The sequence below is a fragment of the Trachemys scripta genome, chromosome 3 (genome assembly GCF_013100865.1).
Source record: "Trachemys scripta elegans isolate TJP31775 chromosome 3, CAS_Tse_1.0, whole genome shotgun sequence".
Lineage (NCBI taxonomy): Eukaryota > Metazoa > Chordata > Testudines > Emydidae > Trachemys > Trachemys scripta.
In genome coordinates, this window is record NC_048300.1 from 20380082 (window position 1) to 20406556 (window position 26475).

At 41.4% G+C, this 26475-nt stretch overlaps 1 protein-coding gene across 1 annotated transcript in view; it reads left to right on the forward strand.

Moving 5' to 3' along the window:
- USP34 (ubiquitin specific peptidase 34) overlaps positions 1–26475 on the forward strand; it is a 272737-nt gene that overhangs the window by 104535 nt on the left and 141727 nt on the right. Inside the window, exons 19-30 of the mRNA XM_034764180.1 lie at positions 1844–1933; positions 3362–3457; positions 4847–4929; positions 6006–6053; positions 7657–7811; positions 8695–8808; positions 13899–13998; positions 14187–14346; positions 15768–15894; positions 15993–16140; positions 24460–24560; positions 25685–25894. Of these exons, the coding sequence (XP_034620071.1) occupies positions 1844–1933; positions 3362–3457; positions 4847–4929; positions 6006–6053; positions 7657–7811; positions 8695–8808; positions 13899–13998; positions 14187–14346; positions 15768–15894; positions 15993–16140; positions 24460–24560; positions 25685–25894 (1432 nt within the window). The remainder of the gene's footprint in view (positions 1–1843; positions 1934–3361; positions 3458–4846; positions 4930–6005; positions 6054–7656; positions 7812–8694; positions 8809–13898; positions 13999–14186; positions 14347–15767; positions 15895–15992; positions 16141–24459; positions 24561–25684; positions 25895–26475) is intronic.

The following is a 26475-nucleotide window of genomic DNA, read 5'->3' on the forward strand; positions in this document are numbered from 1 at the left end:
CGATTTCCACTCAGCCGTTCTCCAACTGGATCACCTCGTGTATTCGTATCTGTTATGACGTGGCGGGAGTCCCCCTGCCGCCGATTGTGATGGCGCACTCGACTAGGGTGCAAGCCTCATCAGCTGCATTTTTGCCCATGTTCTCATCCAGAACATTTGTAGGGCTGCCACATGGTCTTTCGTTCACATGTTCACCTCGTATTATGTGATCGTCTCCCAAACCAGGGAGGACGCTGGGTTTGACAGGGCTGTACTCCATCCTGGGTGTCTGTGAAATTTTACCCACCTTCAACAGATATAGCTTGGAATTACCTATTGTGGAATGCATATGAGCAATCACTCAAAGAAGAAAAGACAGTTACCTTTTCCGTAACTGGTGTTCTTGGAGATGTGTTGCTCATGTCCATTCCACATCCCGCCCTCCTTCCCCTCTGTCGGAGTTGTCTGTCAAGAAGGAACTGAGGGTGGGTGGAGTGCGCAGTGCCCCTTATACTGCGCCATAGTGGCGCTACTCCAGGGGTCGTTGGGGCGCTCCCCTATGGGTACTGCTAGGGGAAAAACTTCCGGCACCGGTGCACGTGGCGAGCACGCACACCTATTTTGGAATGGACATGAGCAACACATCTTGAAGAACACTAGTTACAGAAAAGGTAACTGTCTTATTTCCAATATGCTAATCCAGACCCAGATTGATAAAACTTCATAGCAGAATCTTGTTCATAGTGGGCTAACTGATTTACTAATACCATGATTTATGGTGCATAGTGTTTGTCATGACAGACATGGCTATGACAAACACACAGCTATAGATCTGACTATCTAGGGCCCTTCACAAACCAGTTAAGGCTTGGTGATTTCATTTTTAGAGCTAAATTTTCTAAGCAGATCCACTGCAGAGATATCAAATAAGATGCTTAAATGGAGAATTATTTTAGCTTCAATATGTAAATGGAGATCCTTTGGGCCATTCCTTGCTCCAGCTAGGGATCTGCAGTGGCGCAATACATCCTAGGCATTTAAGTCTAGCACATTATTGATTTATATTCTATTGTCTGAAGCTCAGCATAAATAAAAACTAATTCAGGTGAAATAGGTGACCAAGCCGTAGGCTGCAATCTTTTCCCTGTTATGTTCTGTTACTATTTTTATTAGGAACTGTTTTTTTTAGTATAAGACACATTATATAAACCTCTTACAATTGTTTAAACTTTAAACAGTTGTTTCAGAATTGTTTAAAAATGAAATATAAACATAATTCAGCACACCAAACAGTGGTGTGCAACCTTAGGCCATTGGGGCACTTCTTGGGTTGCTGAAGATTTCAGCAGTTAGCCCTGTTTTTTGCCTGCGCCTCAGGTGTGCACCCATAGCCTACATATACATATCTTATTGTTACTATATTGGCAGTTTGGGGCAGATCTAATTCTGTTTACATACATTTCATGTGCTTTAAACTGGACCTATTTTGCTAAAATTTCAAAAGAAAATGTATTACCTCTCAGCATGAAACTCCGATATATTTATTAACATGTATTTGGCATAATCTTTTGAAATATCAGAGTTCTGGAACGAACAAAGTGAATATTATTTTATTTTAAACTTGAGAACAATCTTGTGCATAAAGTATTATTTATATATAAATATTTATAATATTCACACTCCAAATCTTGTTCATGAGAGGGTTACATACAAAGGTGGACTTCACCTAAATATGCCCAATACTTTCAATTTAAAGTGAATTTGTCAGTGAAGAGCATGCACCCCTGACAATAACTTTAAGTACTGTCAGCAATTTTAATTTACAAAAATCATATTCCAGTTATTTCTTTTTTCCTCCATTTAGATCTGTAGTAGTTTCACTTCGTCTTCTTCCAAAGTTATTTGGTACATTTCAGCAATTTGGGAGCAGTTATGATACACATTGGATAACAATGTAAGTAAAAATACCTTCTCTCACCTACCCCCCCAAAAGAAAGGAAAGTGATGATTGCCAAAGGGCTGTTGATAGGATAAAGAGCCTTTCACATCTAGATCACATATTCAAATCTGGTCCAGGTCTCAGGTTGATTATTACTCAAAGTCATTACCATCTGATGGCCTATATGAAATGAGTTTGATGTCTTTAAGTTCCTGATGAGCAGATTTCTTCATTAGATAAGCTTTATCAGAACTGAGGCTAATGTTTGGGTGGATAAGCACCTTTAGATCCCCCTAAGTGGACTTGCTATAGAATGCTGGAAGTGCATTGATGGGGACAATGTGGGTAAGTTTGTATTGCCAGAGACTGTGCTGTACCTGTTCTGATTGTAAATCCAATCATTTTGAGCAATGCAGAATTCACTAAAAATGTTAATGTTTTTAAAAGTAAAGGCTGTGTAGTGCTGTTCTGCCTTAGGGGAAAATCAGGTTCAGTTTTTTGTCTCTGAGCTGGCAGAAGTTTTGAGTGCTGCAGAGGAAGCATACCTGGACTTTTTGCAAAAAGAACAGGAGTACTTGTGGCACCTTAGAGACTAACAAATTTATTTGAGCATAATCTTTTGTGGGCTACAGCCCACTTCTTTGGATGCATAGAATGGAACATATATTGAGGAGATATATATACACATACAGAGAGCATGAAAAGGTGGGAGTTGTCTTACCAACTCTGAGAGGCCAATTAAGTAAGAGAAAAACTTTTGAAGTGAGAATCAAGATAGCCCAGTACAGACAGTTTGATAAGAAGTGTGAGAATACTTACATGGGGAGATATACAATGTTTGTAATGGCTCAGCCATTCCCAGTCTCTATTCAAGCCTAAGTTGATTGTATCTAGTTTGCATATCAATTCAAGCTCAGCAGTTTCTCGTTGGAGTCTGTTTTTGAAGTTTTTTGGACTTTTTGGAAAGGTAGTGCTTTATGTCACTCATCAGCAACTCCTGTAGCCATTTACACCTTTATTCAGCAAGGTACTTAAACACATACTAACTTTTAAGCATGTGAGTAGTCCCATTGAAGATCTTAAGATTGGTCTATAAATATTTGGCTAAAATATAGTTTGTCAGTGGAACTACTATTGATGTTCTTAAAGTTAGACACTTAAATACTTTGCTGAATCAGAGCCTTACAGAGCAATGTTGATAGGCTCTGAAGGAAGTTCCATCTGTTAGTCCTAGGCCAGAAAATGATGGCCACACTATGGAGCCTTAAGGGTGAGAAGATAGAGCAGAGAAACGTAGTGGAGATGTCTCAAGATTCTATAAGTGATGGGGCACACCTCCAGGCATATGGAAAGTGGATTGTTAGCTTTGTTAATTTGCACATGAATTTTCCTACAACATATGTCTCATTTAGGCAAAATATCTTTTCTCTTTAAATTGCACAGGTGGGCAGAAAAAGAACTTAACATGATGAAACTCTTCTTTGATAATTTGATACACTACATTCAAGCAGTAAGGGAAGGACGACATAAACATGCATTGTAAGTATAGTGTATGCATCTAGTTTTGTGAGTATTTTATATAATTTTATAATTTTAAACTCATTTTTCTGTTCTTCTCCTTATGGCAACTCCTTCTGAGACCATTCCCTTTTTATTATAATAATTAATTACCCTTGTTGGGGAAATGGAGGTGCAAGAAAGATGACCAGTAGTAAGACTTGCTGCAACCGTATTATGTCTTTAGCCAAATATTTATAGACTGATTTTAATAAGATCATCCTTTGTGTCCCATATTAGCATGTTAAATAGCTGCCTTTAATTTTAAAAACATGTTAATCCTTTTCACTCTTTCTAAGAGTGATCCTTGTTAATCATTATTGCTTTGAATGTTTACATTTACTGATACAAGGTAAAGAGTTCTTTACAGAAATTGACCAAAGGCATCTAAATTAGTTTATTTAAAAACCTTTAAGGTGTTTCTACAAATTTTCCTTCTGCTATAAAATCTCATTAAGATAGTACAGTTAGCTTCAAGTCCTAAAACTTTAGTGCCCATTTTCTAACCTGGGTGCCTAACATTAGGTACCTCAGTCTATTTTTAAACCTAGTTAAAAGTGGCCTAATTTATAGCACTTGCAACTCACAGGATCTGCATCTATGAAAATCAGGTCACTTTTATTTATGTATCTATATATTGATATAGGTGCCTAACGTTAGGCATCCACATTTGAAAAATTTAGCTTTCAATTAGGGTCTAATTTTCAGCTTCACGAAAACCTTCATCTGCATATACAAATCCCATAATTAGAGATCTATGTGATGAGTTACAATTTTAAAGACTGGTTTGAAACTAACTGAAAATTTAGCCTTTTATGTGAAATAGTTCATTGTTGAAAACTAGGTCATATATTGTTCTCCTCCTCTCTTTTACTTTAAATAAATATGCATCTCATAATAGGTGGGGAATATAGTTAAAATTTGTAGGCAGCACTTGCAAAGATTGCTGCAAGAAGAGTAATTCATTTTTATGTAATGATTAGAAGTTCAGACATTTCTGAGCATTTTGCACGTGTATTAGAAATTTAGTGAAGGCCCCATTCTGCATGGTGCTGAGCAGATACAGTTCTTATTAAAGGTGCATAAAGTACACACAAAACTCGCCTATTGCTCCCCCACCCTCTGTTCTCTTTTTCCAGTTACTTTGTATTGTGCTACAATCTGTATGGGTGGGGTTTACATTACTTCTTGAACTTAGTTTGAAGTTTTGAAAGTAGTTTTAAAAAATTAATGAGAAATTATGTTCTTATGTTTGCTCAAGTTTGTGTTTGTGTGTGCGCGCGTGCAGGGATAAAGAAGGATTGATATAAGTAATTAAACATTTGTAAATGAATTAAAAATATGTTTTATTTTAAAAATATTCAAATATAGGTACAGCCACAGTGCAGAAGTTCAAGTGCGTCTTCAGTTTTTGACATGTGTTTTTTCAACTCTTGGATCACCAGATCATTTCAGTAAGTTTTTTTATATTGCCTGATAATTAATATCCATCCCTTGAATTTTACCATTAAACATATCTACTTTTTAACAATCTGATTATTTTTTTAATTAATATGACCATTTTTTTTAAACAACATCATCAAAGGTTAATCTACAATGCTGTACTTTGAGAGGAGGATAGTCTTGTAGCTAAAGCACAGAACTAGGGATCAGAACTTTTGGATTCTATTCCCAACTTTGCTTGGTCATGTCATTTAACTTCACTGAGACTCAATTTTCTAACAAATAGGGATGATGATAATTAAAATTAGGATAATAATATTTCCCTACATCATGTGGTTTGAGGTCTTTGGATGGAAAGTGCAATATCCGTGCAAAAATGTTATTTATTTTTATGTGTTAATAAAGTAGTTTACAAGTGGTTTTCTGGAATAATGTCTTGTGTGCTAAATAGTGGTAATATTTGGGGACAATTAAATAATATTTTAGAATGAAAATGATCAGTATACAAATTTAATTCCTATAATGACATTAGTTTATTGAGTTAGAACAGCAATCAGTGAACTCTGATTCTAATGAAGTTATGTCACTTAAACTAAAATATATGTGACTGGATTAAGTATGAAGGACAAACATGCTGCTCATGTATCCATTCAGAGGAAAAGCAGGCCTGGGGGGGCGGAATTTATTTAGCAGTAAAGCTGGATTTTCAATGGAAGATTGAGATCAAGGAGCACTTCACAGAATAGTTGCACACTATTACAGTATAGCAAGACCAAGAACTTAACGTGGCAGCTGGAAACAGATGCAGACAAAGAGAATCTGGAATGTGAGATTGAACTATTGGCACTACTTCCCTGAAGAAAATTAATACAATCACAAGAATTAAATAAACTTCCACTTCCGTGTCATAACATAAGAAAAGGCTGGAGAATAATCATTCTGTCTAATTAATTGCACTGCATAATTTTGTTGGAACTTGCTGATGAGCACATTAGAAGCACCTGGTCAGACATATGAACAAGGTGTTTCAATAGCAAGAAAGAGAGGAAGGGGGATGTACTAATTATTGGCATTCTCTTTCTAACAGCACCAAAGAAAATGCAACTCCATACACAACAACAAATGAAAATGAACAGTAAGAACATGCTACTGCTTCCAAATAGTGAATAAGCCTAGAAATTCCTATAGTAATTTATTTTCTAGTATGAACAGTCAAGATTAAGCATTAAAAATACTCCAGATGATATCCCACTTGGCTGTCCAGTACTCCGTTTATCGTATTTGGATGAGGCAGCCTCTGATGGATGATAAGATCTGCTGCATAGCATAGCTAATCCGGCTTCTGTAGTTATAGTAATAAACTCTCCTAAAGTTAACTTCATTTCAATTTAAACTAATTTGATTTTTTTAAATGTAAAATCTATTGCTACCAACATAGAGGGTCTGTATCTTCCCCAGGCCTAATACCAGATTACAGGGGTGAAGAAAATATGAGGACTCTAGATGGTTCTGCAGTTGCTTTGCCCCAGTCTTCAAAATAACCTTTCCCCAAAAGATTAGAGTTAGAGATAAGATAGTAGTTAGTGAGAGTGTCAGTAATAAGTGATACTTAGTTAACCACTCATTTTGGTCAAACCATGCTTTTAGTAACCATGTGGTTCCAGCTAACAGTGTATAGGCTGCAGCTTTCCAAGTACCTTCTGAATCTGCATGATCAAAACTAGCCAAAATTCAAGAAGATATTACTATTATTGCCACCTGCTGGTATGGCTGTGCTGTCACAGGACCAGATAATCCTGCCTCAGTCTGTTCGATTTGTCCAGGCAGTACAATAGATAGAAAATTCCTAAAATTGAGAAAATATTAATTCTGAGTGAGCGCTTGTGGATAAATAGACTGTTCACTTTTAGAATTGTTGTGCTGATCAAGACTTCATGGATACCATGATGTAAGAAAAGAAAGGTTACTTAGCTGTCAATATGGCACAGGACCTCACAATTTCTCTGTGCCTCAGTTGGTCATACTCCAAGTTCAGATTCCACCAGTGGCACTCTAGACTTTTTCCCCTCACAGTTCATCTGTTATAGGTTGTCTGTGAATAAAGGTGACCTCAGGATGGCACAAAGAGAGGGGTATTTAGGAGCCATAATATCAATAGTCAAGGGCAAATAATCAGTATAACGTCCTACAGTGCCATTGATAAAATAGTCCACAGTGTTCTCCCTTGAAGACATCTGCAGCCTAACCAGGAACACCAGTTTCTGAGTGCAAGCCAATGAAGTCAAGTACTTTGATGAGAGCTAAGTGGGGTATTGATCTCCCCTTGAAGGAAGTAACAATCAAATCATGACAAGGATATAATTCTTAACCACTATCTCCATTCCCAACTCAAAAATGAAGTCCAGAATGTGTCTAAACACATTATAAAGTGAGAAACCTCCTGCAGTTTGATAGGAATGAAATCCTGAGTGTGTGTTTGTATGGATGTTCACATCATCAAGGACAAAAAGCCATGGCAACTCCTCAGTTCCACGCTGCACAAAAATGCCAGAGAAAGAGATGCCTGTCAGTTGATTGCTACATATGGGAGATAAAGGGTTCTGCTGCTAGTAGACATATTTTTAAAACTTACCACCCTGACAAAGACTTTTATGCCTTTTCTACTTGACCTGTTTCAGATAGAATATGCAAATTTATCTGACATTATAAAGAAGCATTTAAAAACATTTTATTTCTAGGATTGAGTTTAGAACAAGTGGACATTTTATGGCATTGTTTAGTAGAAGATTCTGAGTGCTATGATGATGCGTTACACTGGTTCTTAAATCAAGTACGAAGTAAAGATCAGCACGCTATGGGAATGGAAACCTACAAGCATCTTTTCTTAGAAAAGGTATATGAAAACAGTTTTTAATTTAACTTCATTAATTTGAGTTTAAATTTTTTTGTCTGTATCAAAGTGATTTTAATATATTTAAAGTTACTTCTGTGGGGAAATCCTGCCATTTCTGCAGCAATGGAAGGCGCCAGGTGCAATGGAACTATTCCTCTGCATTGTGAGGTGGAAGGCAAGCCTATTCAGGTGTCCATCCCATCCCCCCTGCCTGCCATAGATTTCTAGTCTGCAATGTCTCTTTGTGCATCTCGATGGAGTTGGGTTTCGGGACAGACCAGAGCCAAGCTGAGGGAAGGGGAGGTTTGCCAGTATATGGATCTACTATTCTTGCCTTCTGTGGAGCAGAGGCACAGGAGCAGCAGAAGGCTTAGGACTTCAGTAGTGGCTGTAAATTGACTGTTACTGCTCCACTGACTTTAAGGGAACTCCTGTTCCCTGCCACCCTTCTTTCTGACACACCCACTCCCTTTTTTATATAAAGACAGTTACATCTTGGTGTGTAATTCCGTTGTCCGTATGTACCCCAGTTGTTTTTAAATCCTGAAGAGTCAGGTACGTTAGCAAATTATCCTGTTGCTGACAACTGTTTAAGTGCTAATGTTACAGTGCTGAAAATGTTGCCCATTCTAAACAGTTTCCAACACCAATTCGGGGGGGTCCATTGGGGAGCATTGTCATTATTGGTGGTTTTCTCTGTACAGTACAAAGAGATTCACATCTTTTGCTAAAACAAAACTTGACTGACCTTACAATTTTTAAGTCTGTTTTGGGGTGGCAGTGAAGTTCTTGTGTGTTTTGAGAGAAAAAATGCCCTGAAATCATTGCCATCTCTATCATTGTCAATTTTCTTTTCATACTAAGGCACATTTATTTTATTTAGATGCCACAGCTAAAACCTGAAACTATTAGTATGACTGGTCTAAACCTGTTTCAACATTTATGCAACTTGGCCCGATTGGCTACCAGTGCATATGATGGTGGTTCAAACTCAGAGGTAAGTATTGACGTCATGCTACAATTTCCCTTCTTCCCTAAAATTAAGTTAATTCTCTGTACATTTTTTTAGCTATATCTTAATATCCTTAAGGCTATTTAGTGAGAGGTATTGAGCATGAAGTGGCATTAAATCACAGCCGTTTATTGGGGGCAATGCAGATGTCCACTCTAGCGAGAGCTCTAGGAACTATAGGTCTCAAAGTTTTCAGGTGTATGGGGGACTGTGACTGATGCCCCACTTCTTTGTGCATGCATGCATTCTCCTTCATCTGTTGTGGAGAGGGGATTGTGACTCCTCTCTATGCTTTCTGGCAAGGACTGCAGTTATGTGGGTTGTTTTCTGATTTCTCTGGGTAGGGGATTGATGAGAGTCCACAAAGAAAATGCAGGCTGCTTCTGTCCACCCCCTACTGCCTGTTAACGTCTACAGGGTTTTCCCACACTGGCCATAAATGAAATGTGTTAAATAATGTTTGTTTAGTAGGTAAATCAGAATAGGTCTTTGTGATGTTTACAGTTAGTAATAATAAATGCATAGCACATGATAATCTTCACAGACTTAACAGCATATTCATTTTGATTAGAAGTATGTCATGATATAATATGTCTTACATTCATATAATATGCTGTAGATTGTAGACCATCTTGTCCTGATAGATTCTTAAGGTGTTTTTACACCATAAAGCACCTCAGAAATGTAACCATATTTGAAGTGGATGTTAGCAACCAATTGACACACTGATCAACAGTGTCCTGTGGAGAGGAGCTGTGTGGATGGGCATGTGAGAATTTTGATTGAATTCACGGATGCAAACCTCTGTTCTTGCAACAAGTGCCATGAGATCTTTAATGTTCATGTGTGCCAGACAGGACCTCTGTTTTTTAAGGTCACCTCTGAAAGTATTTCCATTTATGAAAGGTGAAAATTTAGCCTCCTGAATTTCACGAACACACTTTCTCTCTATGATTAAAAAAAAAAAGATGGAGGATGGGGAAGGTGAGATTTTAATGCTGATAATACAAATAGCTTGTAGATATTCTGCAGTGAGATATTTTTAAATTATAAATTACTTACAGTGCATGCAAACAATAACAAATCAGAGACAAGATAAAATAAGTCAATCATCGCAATTACATCATTAAAGTTTCTGTCATGCCTATTAGGTACAGTTCTGTGTTGGGATGGTGTAAAACTATCTTCTGGATGGGGCGATCCCAATGGAAATAAGCCTTTTGGAAACCAAATTTCTCCTGGAGATCCCTCTGGGATGTGACAGCTCCATACCATTCCAACATGAAATTGCCAGAAAAGAATGATAAAGTCCATAATGATTTAATTGCAGCTGCAGGTAGAATTCCTCCATGCCTGCTACTACACCTTTACACTGGGTGTAGCATGCTAGCCCTTGCATACTGGTCTTGCCTTGCAGGCTAATGCAGAAAGAGAACAGGACTGTGTTCCTTTTGGGGTGGTGTTTGCCCACCAGAACACTAGGAGAGACCAGTCGCTGCACTATGAAGTCAGGAAATATAATTTATGACAAGCTTGTGTGTGGTATGCAAAGAGAGTGAGGAGGCTTTTTGTGTATTCTTTCCTCTCCCCCCACCTTTCTGTGCACATATATAAGAGCCTGTCAGAATCTGGCCCAAAATGTTTATATGAAACGCTTGTCCTAAATACTAAAAGCTACTAAACATGTTGGAAACTGTTTTTAAAAAAAAAATAAAAAGAAGAGAAATAGTTGAGCTTGCTTATGAAACACATTTTTAATCATTGGTGGTATTTCACTTTCCGTTACTGTACTTTACATTATCTTATATGTACAGTGCTGCACATATTAAGAACAAAAGTGGTACTCTTCTTATAAAATATCCAGGCTGAATTTCTTGTAGTGAAAGTTGTGTTTTGTGCTGCTGATGTAGTAAATAATAATAATTTTGAGGCTTATATCCTCTAAGGCCACCTGCTGACCTCATTTCTTCCATTTGTTTCTATCTCCTCAGTATAGTAGGCCAAAAAGCCCAGGTGAAAGGCCAAGAGGTACTCCATTTGAGAGGAGGCCCTCTCAGGAGCCACAGGAAGGAGCTTTGCCATAGTTGCTCCCAGCTTAAAGACTTCTGTTTTGTCAGCAGAAAGGTCATAAAGGACAGCACATTGGGGCTTTTTGTCCTCCCACACCACCCAAGGCACATCCAGATATACCTTTGCAATGGTGGGTCAGTCCTTCTTGGGATCCAGCAGCCAGGTCCTTCCTCAATGATCAGAGAATTAAGTACAAAATTCTTTCAGCTTCCTCCATCCATACAGTCTACCTTGAAGGTGAAATGGTGAAAAATATTGGTCTCCCCTCTCATGTTCTTAGCTGGTTAGTAGAATCCCTTGACATTTGTTGTGACTCTTCTTTTTTTACCAGGAGAAGAATCTGGGTTCCTGTAGGGAGTGATCTCCTGCATTTCCTCTCTAGTTATACATTGGATAATGGGGAGAACACAGGGATTCAAAGCCATCCCTATGAGTTATCTCTCAAATGGGAGCACCAATTAGGACAGATCCTCAGATGCGAGGGAAAATCCTCTAAGAGGCAAAAGGAGCAAAAAGTCTCCGAAGACCAGAAAACACAAAAAATGCCAAGAAGCCTTTCAGATACTCATCTTATTCCATTAGGTTCTATCTGATCCCCTGAAAAAGAGAATTGTCAGCTTCAGACCATGGTAACACTATGCCAGAGATTAGAAGAAATTCTAATCCATATGCATTTAAGACAATGGGGAGAAAGGTGGTGACCACCATCGAGATTTCATCAGGAAAAAAAAGAACCAAGTCCAAGGGTAAATAGCTCCCATCCAAACCCAAGACAAAATTTTCCATCTACCTTCACTCCTCCTTTGAACAAGTCATTGTGAAGGAATAGGAGACTTATAATAATGGGGAAAGGCTCTGTTAGCAAGTCATAAAATTCTAATTACTCCCTCTTCATACTCCCTAATGTTGATTCAGAAGGGGTCATGACAGAAAACTCTGCAACTCCTCTGTGCCTTTTGGGTTTATAATACATGGAAAGAAGAACTCCTTGTTCTCTTCTTAGAGGGCCGTCCACCTTGGCTTCAAAATAGACACAAGAAGAGTCTGTTTTTCTGGCAGAGCAAAGTTTCAGGAAGATCCCGATCAGGTGTCCTGCATTAGAATATCATTCATTTGTTTTGCCTGTAACACCTAGATCTTCAGGTCTCTTGCATAAAGTTTACTCCATGGGCAAGACAGTTCATGAGAGAGTTTCAGGGATTGCTCTTAAAAGTCCTGGAACCATTCCCAAAGAGAGATGCAGAGCAAATTAAAGATGCCATCTAGAGTAATTATATCCCTCAGTTCGGGAAAACAGAAGAACCATGGGATGGTAGCATGCTCTAGTCACAATCTGTACACCAAAGTTCTGACCTCAGATGTGGCAACCTTGCAGGATGGTGAGCTTACTTGGGCTGCCATGATATACAGGAAATGTTGTCAGAAAGGCTCCAGAACATCAATTCCCAGAGGTGAGACTTGGTCATGATAATTTTTCAGGGTTTCCAGGATCGCTTGAGAAAGGAGAACAAGCACATGACACAATGACTGTGGCATACATAAATCAGCAAGTGGGCACAAGATCACATAGCCTCTATCTGTCTGATCAACATAAGATACAATGTACAAAAATGCAGACTAAAAAACTGCTGGTAGATACATAACTGAAAGTGGTCCTTAAGCAAGAATTGTTGCAGCTGATATCTAGGGAGCTCTCCAGGTGGATCTGTTCACATCCAGTGAAAACACAAAGGCCTGTTCGTACGAACTCGTTAATTCTTGTATTATAGTGTATATAGTTTTCTGTTCACGGTCCACTATGCCATCACTCAGCAGGCCAAAGATGACGCTGGGTTCGGCAGAGCTGTGTTGCAGTCTACACATCCGTGAACTCCTACCTACCTCTGAGGGGTACTGCTTGGGTGTCATCTAAATTGAATGGACCTGAGCAAGCACTCAAAGAAGGAAAGACAGTTATCTTTTTCTGTAACTGGTGTTCTTTGAGATGTGTTGCTCATATCCATTCTACAAACCGACAAGAAGGAACTGAGGGTCGGGGGAGTTGGCAGCACCTTGTATGCCGCAACATATGTGTGCCACTCCAGGGGGCACTTGAGCTGGTCCCCTACAACTACTGCTGAGGGAAAAAACTTCTGGCTCCGGTGCATGTGGGGAGCACACACACCTAAGTTGAATGGACATGAGCAACACATCTTGAAGAACACCAGTTAGGAAAAAGGTAACTGTCTTATAAGGGCTCACAAATAGATGATTTGTCTTCTGGGTCCCTTGTTTCCCCCCTGCTTTCCGCTAGTAGAAAAATCCAGAAGATTAAAAAGGGGGTCAGTTAAAAGTGGCCAAGTATGCTGTCATACTCAAACCTAATGTAGCTTTCATAGAGATCTTTACTCCATCTCTCCAGCAAGCCAGGATCTCCCATTCCAGTGTTTGCTTCTTCATCCCACTTCAGAGTAACTGGGCCTAACAGTTTGACTATTGAGCAGCCAGGTCTATAAACAACATGGGATATTCTTCTTTGAGCTTTTTGCAGGCCTTGCATCATTTTTGCTTACTCAGGAGTTTACACAAAGTTCTCTGATGGGTGCCAAGATACAAATATTAACTCCAAGGAATCAGGCGTTCCAGCTTCCATGGATTTCTTTCAGGATGACTTAGGCTTGGCTTTAAGATCTTCTACCATCATTTCTGATAGTCTGACTGCTGAATAGTACTATCACTTGAATGAGCTTAAGTTTTTGGATAGATAGCACAATGTTGTCGAGGTTCCTTAGGGCAGCATTTCTTTCCAAACCAATAGTCAGACCTATCTTTACTATCTAGAGTTTGCCTATAGTGCTTCAGATGCTCATGTCCCACGCATTCAGGGCTTGGCCAAGTCCCACCATTCTGTGGGAGTATTTCCAGTACTAACAGGAAAAGACACAGTGTAAATGTGTCAGACTGGGGGAGAGATGGTTCCCATTAGGAAAATAATCACATGATAAATTTTTCATTTGTCTTAACAGTTGTGTGGTATGGACCAATTCTGGGGCATTGCTTTAAGAGCACAGTCCGGTGATGTCAGTCGAGCAGCTATCCAGTATATCAATTCTTATTATATTAATGGTGAGTTCTCAGTTTTATTTATACTGGTGTACTAAAATCCAAGGATATTGTACAAAATAATCTTTGTCGTTTTTTGTTAAAAATAAAATCTTTTAAAGAATATTAGTTTATCTTGTTTTAATCTTGGGTACTAAAACTTGCAGTTTTCAATACATTTGTCACATAGTTATTTAAATATCTGTCTGCAGGTAAAACAGGTCTGGAAAAAGAACAAGAATTTATTAGCAAGTGTATGGAGAGCCTTATGATCGCTTCCAGTAATCTTGAGCAAGACTCCCACTCAAGTCTCACCATAATTGAAAGAGGACTTTTAATGCTAAAGACACACCTTGAAGCTTTTAGGAGAAGGTAAACAATTTCTTCAATATATTTTGAGTTGGAATTTATTGTCATTTATTTTCCTATCATTTGTACCAAATAGAAATTTGAGTTGAGTGAAATAATGAAAAACAGAGATGTAAATTTTTCATTTGGTTTCCTCTGTGTAAAATGGGGATAATAATACATACTTTGCAAATATTTTGTGTGAGGCTTAGTCTGTTAAAGGTTTTTGGCAAGGAAAAAAAAGATGGTTGCCCTCATTTGCTGTTTTATGATTAGGGCCCTATCAAATTCACTGTCCATTTTGGTTAATTTCATATCATAAGGTTTTAAAAATCTTAAATTTCAGGATTTCAGATATTTAAATTTGAAATTTCATAGTGTTGTAACTAGGGGTCCTGACCCAAAAGAGGGTTGTGGGAGAGTTGTAAGGTTATTGTAGGAGGGTTGCAGTATTGCCAGCCTTACTTCTGTGCTGCTGCTGATGGCAGCACTGCCTTCAGCTGGGCTGCCGGAGAGTGGTGGCTGCTGCCTGAGAGCCCCGCTCTGAAGGTAGCACCACCACCACCAGCAGCACAGAAGTAAGGATGTCATGGTATGGTATTGCCACCCTTGCTTCTGCGCTTGCTGCTGACGGCAGCGCTGCCTTCAGAGCTGGGCTGCCGGAGAGCGGTGGCTGCTGGCTGAGAGCCCAGCTCTGATGGCAGTGCCACCACCAGTAGCTGCACAGAAGTAAGGATGGCATGGAATGGTATTGCCACCCTTAGTTTTGCGCTGCTGCCTTCAGAGCTGGGCCCTTGGCCCAGCAACTGCTACTGTTCGGCCACCCAGCTCTGAAGCAGCGCAGAAGTAAGGGTGGCAATACCATACCATGCCATGGTGCTGCTGGCTGCGGTGCTGCTGGCGGCGGCACTGCCTTCAGAGCTGGGTGCTTGGCTAGCAACTGCCACTGTCCAGCCACCCAGCTCTGAAGGCAGCACAGAAGTACGCGTGGTAATACTGTGACCTCCTCCCCAAAAATCTTGTGACTCCCCCGCCTCCCCTTTTTGGGTCAGGACCCCCAGTTTTGGAAAGGCTGATCTCCCGCATGAAATCTGTATAGTATAAGGTAAAAGCACACAAAAGACCACATTTCACGGGGAGAGACCAGGTTTCATGGTCCGTGACGCATTTTTCACAGCTGTGAATTTGGTAGGGCCCTATTCATGATGTATAAAAAAAGGTGGAAAGTGGTTTTTTTTTTGTTTTTGTTTATTTAAACTTAAGCAATATCAGGAATACAAAGTCTTGTCTTTTCTTTTTGTGTTGGAATCTCTGAAAGACCAGAGAAGTGGGGTTGGGACCTTTCTCAGCCTTCTTGTCTTCTTACTGTTTGTCAGGCTTTTGAGTTAAACAGATGTTAACAAAAACATGTAGTGTTTTTATGTGATTTTTATATGCTTCTTAAGGTTTGCGTATCATCTGAGACAGTGGCAGATTGAAGGCACTGGTATCAGCAGTCACTTAAAGGCACTTAGTGATAAACAGTCATTACCACTAAGAATTGTATGTCAGCCAGCTGGACTTCCTGACAAGGTAGAACTTTGGTTTTCCAATTGGATTTTATTCCAAGATCATTATGTTTCATAACGTTCATTGTTCATTCTGAAAAAAATGTGCGCATTATGTTTCAGATGACTATAGAAATGTATCCTAGTGATCAAGTGGCAGATCTAAGGGCTGAGGTTACCCATTGGTATGAAAATTTGCAGAAAGAGCAGATAAACCAGCAAGCTCAGCTTCAAGAGTTTGGCCAAAGCAGCCGGAAAGGAGATTTCCCTGGTAAGTTATACAATACTCTTAGCCTTAGTTTGCGCTTGGCTCACTGATCATGCAGAGAGGTTGAAAGATGATGTTTATTTGACAGTAGATTAGGGTATCTGGGGAAAAATAGCACGTATCACTGTTGGTTTTATTCCATGTGCTCCATTTATTTCATAACTAGCATCAGCCTGTCACACTTAATTATTAAACAGTGCTTTGCAAATGTTACCATTTCTTTTAAAATAGAGAGAGAAAATTCAGAAGTAACAAGGGATATGAACTACTTACACATGGTTTTTCAAATCACATGATTTTTATTACTTGTAACTTTTCATTCTTTCCTTCCTTCCACCATTATCTTCTCCTTTCCCCATTGCCATTATTGTTTTTATTCATTTTATTCTGTCTTATTTAGTTAGTCCTCTGGGTCGAGACCCATCTTACATTTTGTGCCATGTATATTTATGGCTCTGTATATGTAAATAATTAGGACTCAGAATGTATGTTGGGCTCACAAATATGTATTTAGCTGCCATTCAAGTATGAGTACCTTTACTGCATCTTTCAGTCTTTTTGCAACTATGTTAAAATAGTTAATTTATTACTGAACATCCTGTTGCCAAATTGATCGTTTATTCTGATCTTCCTTATTATCCTCCTTCAAAGCTCTCCGTAAAGCTCTCCTTTTCCAGGATGCCTACAAAAATTTGACATTGTTTAGGCTGCTGCTGTGCTGAGAACATAGCCTACTGTGCAGACCAATATTGTCTAATTATTTCCTTGCAGTCCCAGTCTGTATCCATCTGGTGTCTCTTGTTTTGTACTTAGACATGAGCTCTTTGTGGCAAGGACTGTTTGTTTGGTTTGTGTTTGTACAGCATCTAACACAATGGGGTCCTGGTCCGTCACTGGGGCTCCAACTAATAAATATTAATAATTGTACATGTTACACAAATGTTTACTTGAGGACAGGATTTGGACTTGTGTGATGCAGTTGATGATACCATTTTCTCATTAAATAGGAATATTTTAATCCTTTTTTTCCCTTACTTATTCCTGATGTTAAAGAAATTTGATTATTTTAGCCATGTCTGTTTCAATGGTATTGTAAAGCTGCTACTAAAACCAGCCCCTGTTTATTAGGAAACTCTGAAATGGTTGCTCTGTCATTCTGATTAAGGTGGAAATTCAAGTTGTGTTCAACAATTCAAGTTTCAGCAAAATTAAAAGCATCCTCATTCATGGTGACAGAAAATGTAAACGTTTTCACTATACTCCTGCTTATCGGGCCAAATCCTGACATCCTTAAGTAGTTTTTTTGACTCAGTACTTTCACTGGGGAATTTTAGCAATTGAGTAAAAACTGAGCAAGTATTTCAGGAGTTGACCCTAGTACTTTAACTTTCACATGTGTGTGCATATCTTTTATTCTTTGAATGATGGGCTCTATTGTATTCCACTGACGGTAATGCTCAAGTGCCATGCCCATGGAGCTGGAGCTTTTCAAAGTAGTAGTGTCCGTCGGTCTGTGCATGCAGCCTTGTATCACCTCATGGTTTCACCCGAGGCGATAAAGGGAAGGGCAGACTAACTTTGCTTTCAGTCCCTGCTCAGCGCTGCATGTTCAGAGTTGGAACTTCTGCTGTTCTCTCATCCTTGGTGATGCACTTTCCAATCTTTACAGAAAAACTGTTTTTATTCTTCTACATAGTCAGAATTTCTTAGTTTTTGTGGTAGTTTGTGTTTGTAGTAGTTTCTTAGGATTAAGGACTTTGGGACTCTGCTTTGGTGGTTTCCTGCCACACACTTGCCCCTTGCCCAGCACCTATGTCTATGTACTGGATTATGCTGTACTTCCTGCCCTCGCTCGTTTTCGATCAGCACCAATGCTGTCTGTACTGCTTGGGGGAAGCCCACGTTGCATCTAGGTGCAGGATTTGCCTCTCCTTCCCTCCACCTTAAGAAGCACCTCATCGAGGTAGCCCTGGGGCTGCAGTGGATCCTGGCCGGGGAACCCTCCCTGTACTCCTGCGCCTCCTACTGCAGAGTCCCAGTCCGGTTCAGCTGGGACCAGTGCTATGGATCCTGCACTGGGGCCTAGCCATGAGTCACAGAAGCATGGCAGTAAGTCTTCCTCCAGATCCAATAAAGATGCTGCATCGTCCATGAGTTCCAGCCATGGAGGAGCGGTGTGTTCCAGGGCCCACAAGAGCGACAAGAAGCTGCATTGCTTGATGGATATGCTGGTCCTGGTTCCTGGGCACCATACTCCTCCTGCATCGGTTTCGCCAATGTCTCGTGAATAGTCGGTCCCGAGACAGGTTCCCTTACCAGCTCCGGTTCCATCCGTGGACCGAGTGCCATTGACGCTGAGGAGACACCAGTGTGGACCTGGAAGGGATGTGGTCTCCACGTGCTCTGGTCCACTCACCTGCTTGGTTGGACCCCTCTCCTACATTGGATCTGCTGCCCTCTGCCCACCCTGCAATTGCTAAGCATTTATAAGCCAGCGTCCAAACGAAAATGTTATTGCCCGCTGTCTACACAACTCTACAGAGCTCCCCATTTCTACCACCAGCGAGCCTTTGAGCCTCCACAGAAGCACCCAAAGGTACAAAGGTCTCATCTGCCTGGTCCACCGGGGCCATCCTCCATGCAGCACACTCTGTCTTCTCATAAGCAATATTTCTGAGTGCATCTAGGGCGCTGTCAGTCACTTTGCACTCCAACACTCTTGCCAGCCACCCTTTTCAGAGGTCATCTCAAATTTTCTGCCAGCTTGGAGCATGATAACAATGGACAAGTGGGTTCTGGATGTAATTCGACGTAGCTATAACGATTGCGTTTATGATGGTACCTCCTCCACATCCCCCAGAATGGTCCCATCTCAGGGACCGCTCTCATGACAGTATCCTTGCCATGGAGGTGGACTTCCTACTGCAGAGAGGAACAGTAGAGCCAGTCTCTGCAAACTTTCAGGGCACAAGGTTCTATTCCAATTATATCCTGGTATCCAAAAAGAAGGGAGAATGGAGACCAATTATGGATCTCTGATGCCTCAACTGTTCTATTCGCAAGCCAAAGTTCTGCATGGTCACGCTTGTGGCCATCATTCCCTTGCTAGAAAAAGGCATGTGGCTTACGGCTCTTGATATGCAAGACTCCTGCTTCCACGTCGACATCCACATGACCCACAGATAGTTCCCGAGGTTCACGGTGGGTCCTCGGCACTTCCCATACAGGGTTCTCCCATTCGGACTTACCACTGCTCCAACAATCTTTACATAGGTTTCCGTGATAGAAGCTCACCTTCGACAGCAGGGAATACTCCCCTACCTGGACGCCTGGCAGCTGGCAGCATGGTCCAAAATGGTAGCTCAAGAATCGATTTCCCAGCTCCTTCTACTTCTCTGCTCTCTAGGAGTGAGTGTGAAAGTTGAAAAATTGACTTTGCACCCTACGCAGTCCCTGGAGTTCATTAGCGTACCCATCAACCTCCACATGTGCTAATCTGCTGAAGGACAGGTTCCAGACGCTACTGGACCTGATCACTTCAGTGACATCCAACCCCTCGGTCTCAGCCAGAACTTATGTCCCCCTCCTGGGTAACATGGCAATGTGTACATATGTCAAAGCCTTCACTCGATTCATGGCTTCTGCTGTCTACAACTATGGCTGCTCCCCTATGCATCTGTCCATGGACATGCTTACCATTCCACAAGAAGTCATCTTTTCCCTTCAATGGTGGACAGATCCACTCCACGTTTGCTCCAGAATGCCCTTTCTCCCGTCCTCTCCAAGCATGACAAATATAAAGGATATGTGTCACTTGACAGCTGGGGTGCTCACATGGTAGATCACATGACACAAGGAACTTGGAACACTCGGGAACCCCGGATGCACATCAACACTCTGGAACTTAGGGTGGTACGCAGGGCATGCCATGCATTTTTACTGCCCATCCACTCTTGTCATGTTCTTATGTCAGACATCGCCACTGTGGTTTATTACATAAACAAGCAAGGAGGGACAAGGTCCCCAGCACTGTGTGTGGAAGTGGTACACCTCTGGAAGTGGTGCGATGCACACCATATCCTATTGTCGGTGATCTGTCTCCCAGGGAGTCAGAATGTGATTGCCAATGCACTCAGCAGGAATTTCATGACTGACTATGAATGGGAGTTGGGTGACATGGTAATCACGGACATTTCTGGTTGTTGGGGACCCTAGTCAGTGATCTCTTTTCCTCTCATGGCAACAGCAAGTGCATCCAGTTACTCCTGGTGGCATTCTGTGCCAAAAAAATTAAAATTCTGCACACAATATTTTAAAATTCTGCAAAATTCTGCAAATTTTATTTGTCAAAATAACACTACATAATCATGCCAGTTTCAATTATTTTGGTAATTTAATTCAAAATACCTGTCAGCAAGTATGTCTGTAACAATACAGACACACACATGAAAATTCCCCCAGGAGTAGAGTTAAAGAAACCCTTGTGGCAGCCCAGTTACTGTTTCTCTCTCCCTCCCCTCAATCCCGAGCCCAGGGATCCAGAGGAAGAAACAGCCTGATGCTTGGTAACAGGCTTGTATGGAGTTTCCTGCACGCCACCCTCTCCTTCCGTTAGGGCATGCTGGGGATTACAGCTGCCAGGACCTCTCTAGCTCCCTCTCCGTCCCCCCAGCAATGTCTTCTATGTGGTAATTGTGCTTTGCTGGGTCCAGTGGCCCCTATTGGCAGCTAGCAACAGTTCAGCACATTTCTGTGGGGGAAAGAAAATTCTGCACGCATGATAATTTCTGCAAAATTCTGTATTGCGCAGGGGTGCAGAATTCCCCCAGGAGTATACATTCTGTTCTGCCTGAGGGGACAGAGCCTGCCCCATTCCTACCTCCTCAGAAACACCCCAAAGCCCTGCCCACTCACGCCGAGTGTGCCACAGTAGCGAGCAAGAGGGACCAAGTGTTACTCTCACACACACGATTGCCCATCTCCTCTCCACCCCCTGGCAGTGATTTTATGTTTCTGCCAGCTGCTCCGGGCGCCCAAACCAACTTGCCTGTGCTTCCAGGGAGGGGCACGTGACTGCTCTTGCAGCTTCCCTTTGCTTTCCCATCAGAAGCCATTTTTCTGTGGGGAAACAAAGATATCTGCGGGGAACATGAATTCTGTGCACGCACAGTGATGCAGAATTCCCCCAGGAATAATCAAGTACTGTTCCAGGGGAGGGCTCGGTGACAATTCACAGGGCAACACCATGGTTGTTGACTGGTCAGATCGAATCATTTATGCCTTCCCTCCCCAACCGCTCCTGCCCTATGTCCTTCACAAATTCTAACGGGAGAGAGTGACGGCCATCCCGATCGCCCTATTCTGGCCTTGCCAGTTCTGGTTTCCAACTCTTCTCTGCATGTCAAACCATCCTCCACTCCCACTTTCGACGTTCCCAGAATTGCTCACATAACACAATGGCAGGCACCCTGATCCATGGACACTTCATTTGGGGGCTTGGTTTTTGGATGGACACCTCCACTGGCACAGTAATGTTCATTGGCAGTGGGAAATGTCCTCTCGAGTAGCAGGAAGGACTCCATGAGATAATCCTACCAAGCCAAATGGATATGTTTCACTTCCTGGGCCCAGCAAAAAGGTCTTGCTTCTGAGGTTGTGGGCATCCTGATGGTCTTAGACTATTTACTGTCTCTGATGGCCTCAGGGCTCGCTCTCAGCTCCATCAAAGTGCACGAATTGGCTATCAGTGCTTTCCATCCTCCTGTGGAGGGGCATTCGGTTTTCACTCACCCTTTGACTGTCTGATTCTGGAAGGGCCTTGTATGCAAATACCCTCCTGTTCAGCCTATTGTTCTTCAGTGGGACCTCAGCCTAGTCCTTATGCCATTGATGAACTTGCCCTTTGAAACTCTGGCCTCTTGCTCCCTTCCTCTTCTTTCCATGAAGGTCGCTATTACCTCTGCAGGAAGGATTGGTGAACTGGGGCCATGATTGCAAATCCTCCTTTTACTATCTTCCATAAGGACAAAGTCTCACTGCACTTACATCCCATATTTCTACTGAAAGTGGTTTTCTGCTTCCACCTCGACCAACCCATACATTTGCCCACCTTCCTTCCCAAACTGCACACCTCAAAGGAGGAACAGCAGCTTCACTCCCTCGATATACATAGGGCCCTGGCCCTTTACGTACAAAGGACAAGACCATTCTGGAAGTCTCCTAAACTATTTGTTTCCATAGCAGAGAGAATTCAGGGGCAGGCCGCCTTCACCCAGCGAATCTCGGAGCGGACTCCACAGTGCATTATGCTCTGTAATCACTTGTCATGGCAGTCCCTATCAGGTGGGATATGGGCCCATTCCATGAGAGCATAAGCATCAACTATGGCCCTGGTCCATGATGTGCCCCTTATGGACATATATAAGCCAGCCACATGCAGTTCAGTACACGCCTTTTTTTCTCACTATGCCCTGGTGCAAGACTCTGCGATGGTTGCCTTGTTTGGTACATCGGTCCTCCGTTCCACGGTTCCGTCATCTCCCTTGCACCCTCCTCCTGTCTAGGTACTGCTTGTTAATCATCCTCCGTGGAATACACTCAAAGAGGAGGTGGCTACTTACCTGTATTCCAATCCCATCTTCCTTCACCTTTGCTGTGGATTTGGTAGATTAGTTGTGGAGACAAACTGAAGGCGTGGTCGGTCCACCATGCCTGTTATTGCCTCTGGTGAAACCATGAAGTGGTACCAGGATGCATGTGTGGACTGATGGACTCTACCACTTTGAGAAGCTCCCGCTCCAGGTGCATGGCATATGCACATAACTCTCAGTAGAATATAGATAGGGACCACGCATCTCAAAGAACCTCCTGTTACAGGTAAGTAACCTCCTCTTCACTTTTGCTTTCTTTTTAATTTGCTCTATTTATGACTGTGACTGGCGCCTTGCCACATCATTTGGCATTTTCAGTACTCTGTGACCTTTGCCAGCCCCATTTCATCACTGTTTAGATGGTGATTCTACTGGCAGGGTCTTTGCTTTTGACAGAGCCTAAGCTGTTATTTCACTCCAGCTTCTGCCTGCTATAAGGTCAGAAGTCAGATTCTTTCTGATATTCACAAACAATGACTATCTGCCTTAGCAGATGTCATCTCCAATTCACATTGTCATAATTATAAGTAAATTTTACTAGAGAGGTTGAAGAAGAAATTATGAATAAAATATATGTTAAGCAGCATATAACAGAGTGAGACAAACTATTCATTGTGGAAAGTCGGCAGTAGATTCTAAGCTTGGTTACACTGTTTGCTGGTTTTCCTGCAGGTGGCCTCACTATGTTCCCAGTCAGGGGCTGCACTGACCAATGCAGCTTGGAAAGTGAAACCTTCTTCTTATAGCAGCATGTGTTAGAGCACTCATGTGCCCATTCTGTCTTCCCACGCATACCAAAACAAGGCTACAAAAGGGGAGGAATGGTTCTCTCTGCCACCTGCGTTCCTTCCAGTCTTAACAGCAGATAGATGTGAACCTTTTTGGATCAGACCTGGATCCTTAATTTATAGTGCTTTATAGTAATTTAATGGTACACACTTTAGGGGCAATTAGAAGAAAATTTCTATTGCATTCACACTTAGGGTACATCTACACTACAGGGGGGAGTCGATTTAAGATACGCAAATTCAGCTACGTGAATAGCGTAGCTGAATTCGAGGTATCGCAACCGACTTACCCCGTTGTGAGGACGGCGGCAAAATCGACTTCTGCGGCTTTCTGTCGACGGCGCTTACTACCACCTCCGCTGGTGGAGTAAGAGCACTGATTCGGGGATCGATTGTCGCGTCCCGACGGGACGTGATAAATCGATCCCTGAGAGGTCGATTTCTACCCGCCGATTCAGGCGGGTAGTATAGACCTAGCCTTAGTAAAACTATCAGTATTTAAAATAAATGCTTATAGAACAATTTTCCAGCTCTGGAAGAAATTAATGAAAGTTCTTTCAAGGTGAATTTATCTATTATCTCTCTTCCCTTCCTATAAGACAGATTTTTTTCCCTTTGCCTTTTTTATTACAAGATATAATTGAATCATATTGCTAAGGAAGTAATTAAGGACCTGATTCAGAGGTCAATGAAGTCAGTGGAAAGATTCCCATTGACTTCAGGGGCCTTTGGGTCAGGCCCTGAGAGGTTACCAGGAAGCTGCTTTTTGAAAAAATTTTCAGCAGATGCAGTATCAATGTTAATATTAATTTTACTTTTAAAGATTATGCTTTTTAAATTGCCAATGAAATTCCAGAAATTCACTATGTTGTGCTTTATTGTAGGTGGTCTCATGGGACCTGTGAGAATGATTTCATCTGGGCACGAACTAACAACTGATTATGATGAAAAAACACTTCATGAATTGGGCTTTAAGGATATGCAGGTATTATCAGTGTAAAAATAAGACAAATATAAAAAGATCATTTGGTATGCTGCTTTTGTCATGTGATGACCAGTAAGTGTATTAGGTGGTAAAATGTAAAATTCTCTTTGGCAATATCTGTTTCCTAAAACCATTGTATTGTTTTCTGCTGTATAGCATACATCCCCTTTACACCCAAAATAAAATTACAGTTAGTTCCTATTAACATACATTTACATTCTACTGCTCTATTGCCTTACTGTTGTAAAAAGTAGTCCTGGTTTAAAAAGCCACATTCTGGGTGTATTAGTAGATGTGAAGTAGTACATGCTGAAGGATCAAAGTAAAATTTGGAACCATTTATTTTTTGTAGAAAAAAGCAGGGGCCGGTGAAAACAACATCAAACATCAAGATTTTGGCCAAATGGTCACAACTGTTTGATTTTTATGAACAGGATAGCATCTCAAAGCATTTTGTCATGAGAGCAGGGAAAAGAGAGCCATTGAAGCTGTCAAGAGCCTCCTTTCTCCCTTTTGATGCTCAAATCCATAGCATCCTGTAAATGAACTCATAAAAGTCTAGAATCCCTATCACATCTTTATTTATTCTAAGGCCTATCAAGGCTTGCAGCCCAGATCAGCCTACTGCCCAGGACATGAGCAAGCTTCCATAGAGTGTGAATCCAGGCCCAATGCCTAAGAAAGATAGGAATGTCTACTTTGCAGGAAGGAGGATTAACCTTACAACCACTGCAGATTGGAGGACCTGACCTTGCACAACCCCTCCCTTCGTCACTCCTCCCTGCCAAAGAAAAAGACAACTTTAGAGGATCTGACCACCTAAATTTAGCACACGTTTGAATTAATTACTTTTTAATTAATCACTCTGCTGCTGCCACTTCTCATACTTACCATGTCAGGCGAAATCAAAGTAATCTCCAGTGCTGCCCAATGTATGTCATTTTTGAACTGTGACATTCTGTTGAAACATAGTTAAAGGATCAACAGTGAAGATACTAATGTATCTTCCAAAACCATGTTCTTAAGTCTGTTCTTATTTATAAGCTGTCTCTGGTTTTAAAAATGGTCATTGTAGTTGTGTTGTTAAAATAGTCTCTATGTCCTCCTCCCCCCCTTGTTTCTAGATGGTGTTTGTATCCTTGGGTGCACCACGGAGGGAGCGAAAAGGTGAAGGTGTTCAGCTTCCAGCATCTTGCCTACCTCCTCCTCAGAAGGACAACATTCCAATGCTTTTACTTTTGCAAGAACCTCATCTTACCACCCTTTTTGATTTGTTAGAGATGCTTGCATCTTTTAAACCTCCTTCTGGTGAAATGGCTATGGAAGATAGTGAGGTAATTTAGCAATTTTTGATTAAGATGACTGAATATGTCTAGTTTAATTGCTGTCCAATCTGTCTACTTCTGATGGCCCCTCACCATGATATCCAAACATCAGATACATCTAATATTTCTATCTGTATATTTAATTTAATCATATCTATAGATGTAACTATATAAGCCTTTTATAATCAAAATGGTATGATATTATTTACTAGTTACTCTAAAAAATGTGTTCTTCTTCGAGTGATTGTTCACGTCCATTACACATTAGGTGTGCGCGCGCCGCGTGCACGGACGTCGGAAACTTTTTCCCTTAGCGGCTCCCGTCGGGCCGGCGGGGCCCCCACCTTCCCGCCAGAGCGGCGCCCCGCTCCAGGGTATATATATCCCTGCCGACCCGACCCCTCCAGTTCCTTCTTACCGTCCGTGGAGGCGTTGGAATAACTCTGTCTCTCGTCTGAGAGTGTCCCTTAGCACATTAGAGTTATCTAGCAGTTATCAGTTAGTTGTGTAGTGTTTAACCAGTAGTTAACAGCTCATTAGAGTACTTAAAGTTCCTGCTGGGGTTGTTTGTTCAGCCCCGGCACCGGCCC